This window comes from Oncorhynchus mykiss, chromosome Y (assembly GCF_013265735.2).
Source record: "Oncorhynchus mykiss isolate Arlee chromosome Y, USDA_OmykA_1.1, whole genome shotgun sequence".
NCBI classification, from domain to species: Eukaryota; Metazoa; Chordata; class Actinopteri; order Salmoniformes; family Salmonidae; genus Oncorhynchus; species Oncorhynchus mykiss.
The window spans coordinates 18284012-18296326 of NC_048593.1; the positions used below are offsets into that span (position 1 = coordinate 18284012).

Here is a 12315-nt window from a genome sequence, read left to right on the forward strand (position 1 = left end):
CTACATCCTCTTACATTTGCCCTTTCTGCCACACAGCTGCCTTTATTACATGACTAAGGAGGACCAAACCAACTGATATCAAAAGAATACACTGCCAAGGAATGTCGGGTCATCTGCAGCAAAGAAGGGAGGAGAGAGTATAGTGAAAAAGAGTTGATTACCACTGAGGTAAGACAATTTGAAAAAACATGGGAATCCATCCTCTGAGGAAATTATTTGTATGTCTATACTGAACAAAAAATATACACGTAACATGTAAAGTATTAGTCCAATGTTTCATGAGCTGAAATAAAAGATAGCAGAAATGTTTCATATGCACAAAAAGCTTATTGCTCACATTTTGCTCACAAATTAGTGAGCATGTTTTCCTTTGCCAAGATAATCCATCCACCTGACAGGTGTGGCATATCAAGGAGACGATTTAACAGCATGATCATTACACAGTTGCACCTTCTGCTGGGGACAATAAAAGAGCACTCTAAAATGTGCAGTTTTGTGTCTTAACACAATGCCACAGATGTATTTTTAGGGAGTTGTCCACCAGAGAATTTAATGTTAATTTCTCTACCATATGCCACCACTAATGTCATTGTAGAGAATTTGGAATTCTATATATATTTTTTTACCTTTATTTAACTAGGCAAGTCAGTTAAGAACAAATTCTTATTTTCAATGACGGCCTAGGAACAGTGGGTTAACTGCCTGTTCAGGGGCAGAACGACAGATTTGTACCTTGTCAGCTCGGGGATTCAATCTTGCAACCTTTCGGTTACTAGTCCAACGCTCTAACCACTAGGCTACGCTGTCCAACTGGCTTCACAAATGCAGACCATGTGTAACCTCACCATTCCAGGACCTCCACATCCTGCTTCTTCACCTGCAGGATCATCTGAGATCAGCCACCTGGACAGCTGATGAAACCGAGGAGTATTTCTGTCTGTAATAAATCCCTTTTGTGGGGAAAAAACTATTCTGATTGGCAGGTCCTGGCTCCCCAGTGGGTGGGCCTATACCCTCCCAGGCCCCCCCATGGTTGCGCCCCTGTCCAGTCATGTGAAACCCATAGATTAGGGCCAAATTAATTAATTAAAATTGACTGATTGTCTGTAACTCAGTGAAATTGTTGCATGTTGCGTTTATATTTTTGTTCAGTATATTTTACCAACTACACGGAGAACAGTCAACACAAAGTGTACATGAGCATTTATGTACACTACATGACCAAAGGTATGGGGACACCTGCTCAAACATCTCATTCCAAAATCATGGGCATTCATATGGTGTTGGTTCCCCCCTTTGCTGCTATAATAGCCTCTGCTCTTCTGGGAAGGCTTTCCAATAGATGTTGGAACATTACTGCAGGGTCTAGTGAGGTTTGGGCACTGATGTTGGGCGATTAGGCTTGGCTCGCAGTCGGTGTTCCAATTAATCTCAAAGGTGTTTGATGGGGTTGAGGTCAGGGCTCTGTGCAGGCCAGTCAAGTTCTACAACACAAATCTCAACAAACCATTTCTTTATGGACCTCGCTTTGTGCATGGGGGCATTGTCATTCTGAAACAGGAAAGGGCCTTCCCCAAACTGTTGCCACAAAGTTGGAAGCACAGAATTGTCTAGAATGTCATTGTATGCTGTAGTGTTAAGATTTCCCTTCACTGGAACTAAGGGGCCTATTCCGAAACGTTATTCCTCTTCCACAAAACTTTACAGTTGGCTCTATGTATTGGGGTAGGTAGTGTTCTTCTGGCATCCGACAAACCTAGATTTGTCCGTAGGACTGCCAGATGATGAAGCGTTACTCTAGAGAACGTGTTTCCACTGCCGCAATGGTGGTGAGCTTTACACCATTCCAGCCGACGCTTGACATTGCGCATGTTGATATTAAGCTTGTGTGCGGGTGTTTGGCCATGGAAACCCATTTCATGAAGCTCCCGACGAACAGTTATTGTGCTGACTGTGCTTCCAGAGGCAGTTTGGAACTCAGTAGTGAGTTTTGCAATTGAGGACATACGATTCATACATGCTTCAGCAATTGGTGGTCCGGTTCTGTAAGCTTATGTGGCCTACCACTTTGCACCTAGACATTTCCACTTCACAATAACAACACTTACAGTTAACCGGGGCAGCTCTAGCAGGGCACAAATTTGACGAAATAACTTGTTGTACCGGTGGCATCCTATGACGGTGTGTTAGAGGAATTCTAAATTCCTATATGTTTTGTAGCCAAAACCAAATTCGCACTCTCTCTATTTCATTAATGAGTTGTAAATTCATTAATTATGCATGAAATAGATCGAGACCAGTCTTAAAAGTCAGGTAATAGCGTTTAATTCAAGAGAGTACTGGGTACATACACATTTTACCACAGGTTATAAACTGAAAAGGACGTCAGCGTTTTCTAAATGTTCTATCTCTTCATGACACCAGTAGAGAGGCCCTATAGTTCTCGAGCCTTTCCTCCTCTCCTAAAGCCAAGGTCAGTCACTGTAAATCAGCATTCTAGACAGTCTGGAGATAGTCCGTCCCTGCCATCTGGAGATAGTTCATTCATTTGTACAAAGGAACAGACCGTCATTGTTACTAAACTCCTGACTATATTATATACAATTGGGAATGGGAGCAAGAGAGAAAATTCATATATGTACAGTACATAATAGCATTTGAACTAGTCAGTCCTGATTGAAATGTATACATAATTAGTCATCATTGATAAAAAATTCCCTTAACACGGTGCCACGTTGAAACTCACTGAGCTCTTCAGTAAAGACATTCTAGTGCCAATGTTTGTCTATGGAGATTGCATGGCATTGTGCTCAATTTTATACTCCTGTCATCGGCAGGGTAGCCTAGTGGTTAGAGCATTGGACAAGTAACCGAAAGGTTGCAAGATTGAATCCCCGAGCTGACAAGGTACAAATCTGTCGTTCTGCCCCTGAACAGGCAGTTAACCCACTGTTCCTAGGCCGTCATTGAAATTAAGAATTTGTTCTGAACTGACTTGCCTAGTTAAATAAAAAATTAAAATGGTGCGGCTGAAATAGACAAATCTACTAATTTGAAGGGGTGTACATGCTTTTGTCTATGTGGTATATGTATGAACATCATTGCATTTCCATTCTTATTATCTAAATTTAGAATCAAAATATACATGACTCAGGGGTAGGTATCATTGTTTTTTCTATTTTGTGAAAATCCTGCCTATAAATAACAACACAGGTGCTAATTGGTGGGCTGTGAGGGGGCAAGGGTTGGATTGCTGTGGGGACATTAATTTCTCATGCCTACAACAATAGACCATGGTCGTGTTCAGCAGGCATAACATGGAGACTAATTTGAAATGTAATGAGGTACGCATTTAATTTCCTGCCGTTTGAAAACAACCCCGAGCTCTCTGTTTCTTCTTCTCCCTGCAGCAATACAAAAGCTCTCCAAGGTGAGTCATTAAGAAGCTGTGAGGTGTGTATGAATTTGGCAGAGTATGTGTGTTTGCGTGCATGCACGAGTGTGCAGTGTGTGTGTGTGCGTGCGTGCATGCATGTTCAAGGTTTAAAGGGAAGGCAGTCTGCTTTGGTTTGGGATAACAGGACAGCTCTCCTCTAAAGCACCTTTTTTTAAAGCCACAAAATATTGGCATCTATTCTAGGCTAAAGAGTCAAATGATAGAATGTCATTATTCAGTGAGAAATTAGAACATGGAAATGTTCTAAATGACTAATGGGGTGAATGCATAGACTTACTTTTTCACCAGGTAGGTTAAAGCCCTGCTGTAATAAACCCCAGCAGCTGGAGAGAAAAAAAAGTTAATTGGAACGTCTGAGGATGTGAATGTGTATGAATAAGAGCAGTATTTCAGTGCTATCTGTGCAATCAATCGAAGTTAGGACCTGGAATTAAAATTCTCAGAAATTGTGACACCATGTTGCCATATAGTGTTGTCCTTGTGGTAGTGGGGAAAAAGGTGCTGACCACAATACATACTTTAGCATTTAGGCAGATAAATTACATTTCTCATTTTGAACAGCTATTGTAGAGAACCGTAGTCTATTATCAACAATAAAATAAACCATTATTTTGAGATTAAGCCAAGGAGCATCTGAGTACTGATTATATAAAACCTGCGTGAGAATCTTCCATATCATCATGTTTCCTGGGGTTTTTGTAGCCTAATCTGTATAATTCTCCCCGGGATCTAAGCAGTATTAGAGTTGTGCCTAAGAACAACCCTTAGCCATGGTATACTTAAGCAATAAGGCACGAGGAGGTGTGGTATACAACCCTGAGCCGTGGTAAATTGCCCACATACCACAACCCCCCCAAGTTGCCTTATTGCTATTATTTGCAGTATATTGGCAATATACCTCACCTCGTGTCTTTTTGCTTAAATATACCACACTCCCTCGGGCCTAATTGCTTATTTAACCCCCTTAACCCCATCAGTCACCATACAATGGTGTTTGTGATGGCTAATGACAATGAGTGGATGGAAGGAGGAGGACAGGTGCAGAGCTGAGGTATGGAGAGGAAGATTTAGTTGTGGCTGATAAAAGCTGACCTGGCTCCAGCAGCTCCTCCTGTCATTGTAGTGCTGTGATACAATAATCCCCCTGCTCCCTCTTATGTAACGGACTGGAGAACACATTAATAATCCCAGCCTGCCTCTGTCTCTGTACACACACACACACACACACACACACGCATACACCGTCAGTCAGTCAATGAGTGGGCGCAGCGAGCAGCAGAAGCGGCCTGTTGTGGGGATAGCCAGGGAACTCTGGATGCATGGCAGCAGCACTGGTAAACTATGGACAGGTATCTGTGTTACAGGGAGGTGAAAGGCTTGAGCACCAGGTCATTGGATTTACACCTAATCCAGGGATGAAGCCGTATTGTGTTTGTAATGTGAGTACAGTGTGCATATGTGTGAGCATGAGTATGTTTTTAAATACACAAAGTCTAAATTTGTAGTGTGTCTGTACCTCTTTGTGATTTACGATGTGTGTGTGCGCCAGACTGCCAGGACATCATGCGAGGTCACAGGTCAAGTGACATTGAGGAGCTTCTGAGACAGTCTCACTCAGAGCTGCTGTGGATCCAGAGACAGCTGTCAATCATCGCTGCCAGGAACTCCCATCACCTGCAGGTCCAAGGGAAGGTAAGGTGCCACCCACGTGAGCTCACTTTTGGCCTTCTGACCTTGCTTTTGTATGCATATCCTTGTTAAAGGTCCATCTGTTCATATGTTGTACTATAAATCAATTGTCAATGTGTCCAGGAGAGGACAGCATAGTTCTCTGAAAACACCAATGACTCTATGGTAAAAAGCAGTGTCTGGATTCACCAATCAGAGGAAGAAAAAGGGTGAAATCCATGTTGACGTGTTATTAGCATCTTTAGTGGGTGTGGCCAGAATGTCTTGTCAAATGGCACCTTGCTTCCTCAGACTCATTTACATTTTGAAGGGAGTGGTTGGATTTTGGCTGTCCAATCCCACCTAGGTTTTGCATTGTGCCTGAAAACCAACTGGCTTATAAAGAACTGTATCTAAGGACAGAGAGAAAGAGCGAGAGAGGGAGATAGTGTGTACACTCAAAGCAGTTGGTGTTGCTAGGCAACATAATGGAGGAGATTGAGTTTTTTCCTCTCCCTCTCCATCCCTGTACATAGAGATCTGCTAACCAATACCTGCAGCTGTTATTTTGTAATCTCCCTAAAAACACCACTGCTTTTAGAGGTATGATCTGGGATTGGGGAGGGCTGAGAGGGCACTGATGCTTATTGGTCTGTCAATGTGACAGTTCGTTTTGATTGGTCTGTCCTGGGGGTTTTGTTTTTTCCATTGGTCCTTGTCCTCCAGTACTTTAGTATAAGTGTCTTTTAGAGGTTACGTAGCAGTTAAGAAAATAAATGCATAAAGGAATCGAGATTAAAAAGTGAGGGATGTATGTCAGTGTTTGAATGGGAGGGGAGAAAGGATGATGAATCATGGCTAAGAGGATGGAAAAAGCAGCATTGAGCAAGGTTACGTGTACCAGGGGAGGAATCCATTGACGCAGTGGGCTCAGGTCATGCATTTCTCTGTTTTAGAAAGAGAGAGAGAGATGGTGAGAGCGAGACGGGTGTGAGGGCTGCTCAGGGACGGCTGCAGGTAGGAGATGCGTGTAAAGGAAACGCTCATCCATGATGCAATCATTTACACAGGCCAATGATATGAATGCTCACACACTTCAGTGGGTTTGTGTCTGTGAATTCTTGTGACTGGGATGAAGAGGAGGGATGTGGACTGCACTGAGCATGTGCATGCATCTGTGAGAGAGGGAAGGGAGCGAGAGAGAGAGATGGAGAAGTAGAGTAGGTGAGGGAGGGAGGGAGGGAGATAGTGAGTGTCGTGGTAGAGAACCTGAGAGAGCTACTAAGGAGGAGAGAGCGCGAGAGAGAGCGGGAACATAAGCAAGTGACAGAAATGGTGTGTGTGTTAGAGAGCACTAGTGTGTATCTGACTCTCGGAGGGTGTGTTGTTGCTTGAGTTTTCCTCTGAGAGGGCTGAGAGGCTCTCTCACTGTCTGTCTTTTGGCTCTCCGTTCGGCTACAAGCTGCAGACTGGACCAACCATTAAGCCTGCGGAACGCTCACGCTGCACACACTCGTAGGCACACACACACACCACTGGGGTGTCAGCCCTGCCAGCCGGTGATGAGAGGGAGGATACAGTCGTTTTGACACAAAGGGGGAACTGCCTTTGAGGTATGGAGCTTTTTTACCCTCTGCACCACTAGTGTTGTGCCACTGTCTCAGCGGGAATTGTTATTGCCATATTCCTTAGCAAAATGCAGCATACACATTTCTGAAAAAGCATAGGCATATACATGCTTGGTTACACTAAACATACACGCACACACACAAATCAGAATCAAAATGTATTGGTCACATATTTTGCAGATTTTATCGCAGGCACAGGGAAATGCTTATGTTTCTAACTCCAACAGTGCATTTATACATAACAGTACAAAACAATACACACAAACCTGAAAAATAAATGAACTAAGAAATATCAGCACGGGTAATGTCAGAGTCCGGAATATAAATATATACAGTATGTACACTGTACACAAATAAATATGTGGACACACCTTCAAATTAGGGAATTCGGCTATTTCAGCCACACCCGTTGCTGACAGGTGTATAAAATTGAACACACAGCCATGCAATCTCCATAGACAACCATTGGCAGTAGAATGGTGTTACCGAAGAGCTCAGTGACTTTCAACGTGGCACCGTCACAGGATGCCACCTTTCCAACAAGTCAGCAAGTCAAATTTCTGCCCCGGTCAACTGTAAGTGCTGTTATTGTGAAGTGGAAACGTCTAGGAGCAACAACGGCTCAGCCGCGAAGTGGTAGGCAACACAAGCACACAGAACGGGACCGCAGAGTGCAGAAGCGCCTAGCGCATAAAAATCGTCTGTTGTCAGTTGCAACACTCACTACCGAGTTCCAAACTTCCTCTGGAAGCAACGTCGGCACAAGAACTGTTCGTAGGGAGCTTCTTGAAATGGGTTTCCATGGCTGAGCAGCCGCACACAAGCCTAAGATCACCATGCGCAATGCCAAGTGTCGGCTGGAGCGGTGTAAAGCTTGCTGTCATTGGACTCTGAAGCAGTGGAAATGCTTTCTCTCGAGTGATGAGTCACGCTTCACCATCTGGCAGTCCGACGGATGAATCTGGGTTTGGCAGATGCCAGAAGAACGCTACCTGCCTGAATGCATAGTGCCAACTCTAAAGTTTGGTGGAGGCCTCCAGAGTGCTTGAGGCATCACCACAGACCCGGGTTCGATCCCAGGTTGTGTCACAACTGGCCATACCCGGGAGTCCCATAGGGCGGCATACAATTGACCCGGCGTTTACTTGGCTCATCACGCTCTAGCAGTTGTCAGTCTAACGGTGTTTCCTCAGACACATTGGTGCGGCTGGCTTTTGGGTTAAGTGGGCGGGTGTTAAGAACCGCGGTTTGGTGGATCATATTTTGGGGGACGCATGACTTGATCTTAGTCTCTCCCGAGCAGCGATGAGACAAGATCGCAATTGGATATCATGAAATTAGGGGGAAAAGGGGGGTAAAATACAACAATAAAAAAAGTTTGGAGGAGGAATAATGGTCTGGGGCCGTTTTTCATCATTCGAGCTAGGCCCCTTAGTTCCAGTGAAGGGAAATCTTAATGCTACAACCCACAATGAAATTCTAGAAAGATCAGTGCTTCTAACTTTGTGGAAACAGTTTGGGGAAGATGGCCCTTTCCTGTTTCAGCATGACAATGCCTCCGTGAACAAAGCGAGGTCCATACAGAAATTGTTTGTCGAGATCGGTGTGGAAGAACTCGACTGGCCTGCACAGAGCCCTGATCTCAACCCTATCGAACACCTTTGAAATGAATTGGAACGCAGACTGAGAGCCAGGCCTAACCGCCCAACATCAGGGCCCGACCTCACTAATGCTCTTCCAGCAATGTTCCAACATCTAGTGGAAAGCCTTTCTAGAAATTGTGGAGGCTGTTATAGCAGCAAAGGGGGAACCAACTCCATATTAATGCCCATGATTTTGGAATTAGATGTTTGACAAGCAGGTGTCCACATACTTTTGGTCATGTAGTGTTTATAATGGAGTGTGAAGACAGTATGGCCAGTATATGAATAGAAAGGTTCTGTGCAGCAGTAGTTATATAGGATTAGCCTTGACTAGAATACTGTACATACATATAAACTGGGTAAAACAGTATGTAAACATTATTCAAGTGACCAGTGTTCATTGACTATGTACATAGTTGCACTTGCATCATAAACCAGATGTTATCCGTGACTTCCCTCTTCAATCCACTGAAGAGGAATATATCACGACTAACCAGGTGTGTGTGTGCTAGCACGCTTACGTGTGTGTGTTTGTGATTTGTACACGGTTGCCCATTGACTTGTTTGCGTGGGCGATATTTCTGTGTTGCCGAGAGAGCGACGTGTCTGCTGTGAGCCCCTCCTCAGCTCTACTCTGCTGTTATGAAAACTGCTATGGCTGGGACTGCAGCGGAAACACTCTAGCCTAGGCTGGGCCAGGCTGAGTAGCTACATTAGACAGGGCCATGGCGCCATGGAGCTGGGAAGGCCTGTGGAGAGCTTGGCTAGACTACATGCATGGGTCTAAACATGTTAGTCTGTAGGACCGTGCAGGCTTTTGTGCTTCAGTCTAGGGCTAAATGGAGCTAGCCATGGCAGGGCAAGGCAGTGTGGGGTTTGCCAGTGCCATATGCCATTTAACTGGGTTGGCTGGTGCCAGCAGGAATTGGCATGGGCTGTGGAGGGAGTGGGAAGAGTATAGGCTGGGTGAGGCTTCCTCATGGCTAGGGAGGTAGGATGGGTGGAACTGGGAAGGTAAAGCAGAGTTGAATATACCTGAGCAGATTTGACCAGGTAAAAATATAATTTTTGTGGACGAAGCCACTCAGAGTGAATATCTGTGTGTGGTAGCATGTGACTAGTTGGTATAGCTTTCAAAAGATAAGAAATGGAGAGAGAGTGAGAGAGAGAACGCCCCCACAGGCTGTGTTAGTATAGTAGTGTGTCAAGGTCACAGTGGGTGCTAAAGGTGGCGTTATTGAGGTTGACATTTAGCACATTGGATGTTGCGGCTAACAGACCTCAGGTTTTTTCCAACTCACTCCATTCCAGTCCATCTGCGCTGAGGTTGGCTTTCGCTGGGTTTCACTTCATTACAACCATCACAGGCTATGTCCCAAATGGTACCCTTATCCCGATATACTGCACTACTTGGGCTCTAGTCAAAATTAGTGCAACATTGGGAATAGGGTGCCGTTTGGGACACAATCAGACTCATGAATGCCTTGATAGCACTGTAGTTCCTCCAAAATCAACCTCTGCGTGATGGACAGAATAGTTCAGGCTTCTAGCTTCTCATAGGGATGTTGAGAGACTTCCAATTATATTTTGGCTAATTGGTAGACTAGTTATCTCTCTGAAGTAGTTGGACTAGTGGTAGAATGGCTGCCTGGCGTTGTGTCAAAGCATCTGGCTACATTCACTGCTAGCTAAAAATCATGGTTAGAATATCTGGCTATCTGAATGGTCTTTGAAGCCTGTTTCTTCCAGCCTGGCTGGCTGATTTTCTGATTGGATGTATGACATATTGGTTTCCTTACCCTGTATGCAGTCTATGGACAAGGTTTGATAGCAACCCCTGCTTTAGTTTTGTTGTCCACTGCCTCAATTTTTTTTAGCATTTGTGGCACAAATCCAATGCAAGTTAATGGTACCTATATTTGCATTGTTACACTTAATGTTCAAATAATCCCAAAGTATCTAAAAATTGATTGTGTATGTTACCTGAGATGATTTGGATATGAAGCGTGGACATACTTATATAGACATACATTTGAAACAGTGTCCAGGTAAACAAAATCAAAGCATGGGGTGCTGTTGTACCTTGTCCATAGACTGCTTACAAGGTAAGGAAATCAATATATAATTTTGTAATTTGGGTGAACTATCCCTATAACATTTAGGGTGGGGGGGCGGGGGGGGGGGGGGGGGGGGAATAAACAAAATCACACCTAATAGCAGGAACAGCACCATCTTTGGTCAGAATCTGGTCATATCAGGATGTAGGATGGGACCTAAACATAACAACTTAAATTACAATTTTCTCTGAACAGGGGAAAAAACATTTTAATTTTATTTCACCTTTATTTAACCAGGTAGGCCAGTCGAGAATAAGTTCTCATTTACAACTGCGACCTGGCCAAGATAAAGCAAAGCAGTGCGACAAAAACAACAACACATGGGATAAACAAACAAGTCAATAACACAATAGAAAAATATGTATACAGTGTGTGCAAATTAAGTAAGGAGGTAAGGCAATAAATAGGCCATAGTGGCGAAGTAATTACAATTGAGCAATTTACACTGGAGTGATACATCTGCGGATGAGGATGTGCAAGTAGAAATACTGGTTTGCAAAAGAGCAGAAAAACAAATATGGGGATGAGGTAGGCAGTTGTTGGATGGTAAGCTGCTCTGATCGGTAAGCTGCTCTGACAGCTGACGCTTAAAGTTAGTGAGGGAGATATGTCTCCAACTTCAGTGATTTTCGCAATTCGTTCCATACATTGGCAGCAGAGAACTGGAAAGAAAGGCGGCCAAAAAAGTGTTAGCTTTGGGGATGACCAGTGAAATATACCTGCTGGAGTGCGTGCTATGGATGGGTGTTACTATGGTGACCAGTGAGCTGAGATAAGGCAGAGCTTTGCCTAGCAAAGACTTATAGATGGTCTGGAGCCAGTGGGTTTGGCAACGAATATGTAGCGAGGAGGTCGCAGTGGTGGGTAGTATATGGGGCTTTGGTGACAAAACGGATGTCACTGTGATAGACTGAATCCAATTTGCTGAGTAGAGTGTTGGAGGCTATTTTGTAAATGACATCGCCGAAGTCAAGGATCGGTAGGATAGTCAGTTTTACGAGGGTATGTTTGGCAGCATGAGTGAAGGATGCTTTGTTTGCGAAATAGGAAGTCGATTCTAGATTTAACTTTGGATTGGAGATGCTTAATGTGAGTCTGGAAGGAGAGTTTACAGTCTAGCCAGACACCTAGGTATATATAGATGTCCACATATTCAGAACCGTCCAGAGTAGTGATGCTAGTCGGGCAGGCAGGTGCGGGCAGCTATCGGTTGAAGAGCATGCATTTAATTTTACTAGCATTTAAGAGCAATTGGAGGCCACTGAAGGAGTGTTGTATGGCATTGAAGCTTGTTTGGAGGTTTGTTAACACAGTGTCCAAAGAAGGGCCAGATGTATACAGAATGGTCTGCGTAGAGGTGGATCAAAGAATCACACGCAGCAAGTGCGACGTCATTGATATATATACAGAGAAGAGTCGGCCCAAGAATTGAACCCTGTGGCAGCCCCAGAGAGACTGCCAGAGGTCCGGACAACAGGCCTTTCCATTTGACACACTGAACTCTGTCTGAGGAGTAGTTAGTGAACCAGGCGAGGCAGTCATTTGAGAAACCAAGGCTGTTGAGTCTGCCGATAAGAATACGGTGATTGACAGAGTCGAAAGCCTTGGCCAGGTCGATGAAGATGGCTGCACAGTACTGTCTTTTATCGATGGCGGTGATGATATTGTTTAGGACCTTGAGTGTCGCTGAGGTCACCAGCATGGAAACCAGATTGCATAGCGGAGAATTGGGATGAGATTCGAAATGGTTGGTGATCTGTTTGTTCACTTGGCAGTCAAAGACTTTAGAAAGGCAGGGCAAG

General features: G+C 44.3%; 1 protein-coding gene across 4 annotated transcripts in view; it reads left to right on the forward strand.

Moving 5' to 3' along the window:
* The first annotated feature begins 4726 nt into the window (after positions 1-4726).
* LOC110509741 (RIMS-binding protein 2) overlaps positions 4727-12315 on the forward strand; it is a 92203-nt gene continuing 84614 nt past the window's right edge. For 2 of the 4 annotated variants that reach the window (XM_036967637.1, XM_036967636.1), the window contains exons 1-2: positions 4727-4896; positions 5007-5149. In XM_036967637.1, the coding sequence (XP_036823532.1) occupies positions 5021-5149 (129 nt within the window). In that variant the 5' untranslated portion in view covers positions 4727-4896; positions 5007-5020. The remainder of the gene's footprint in view (positions 4897-5006; positions 5150-12315) is intronic. The other 2 variants (XM_036967638.1, XM_036967640.1) reach the window with 2 other exon arrangements.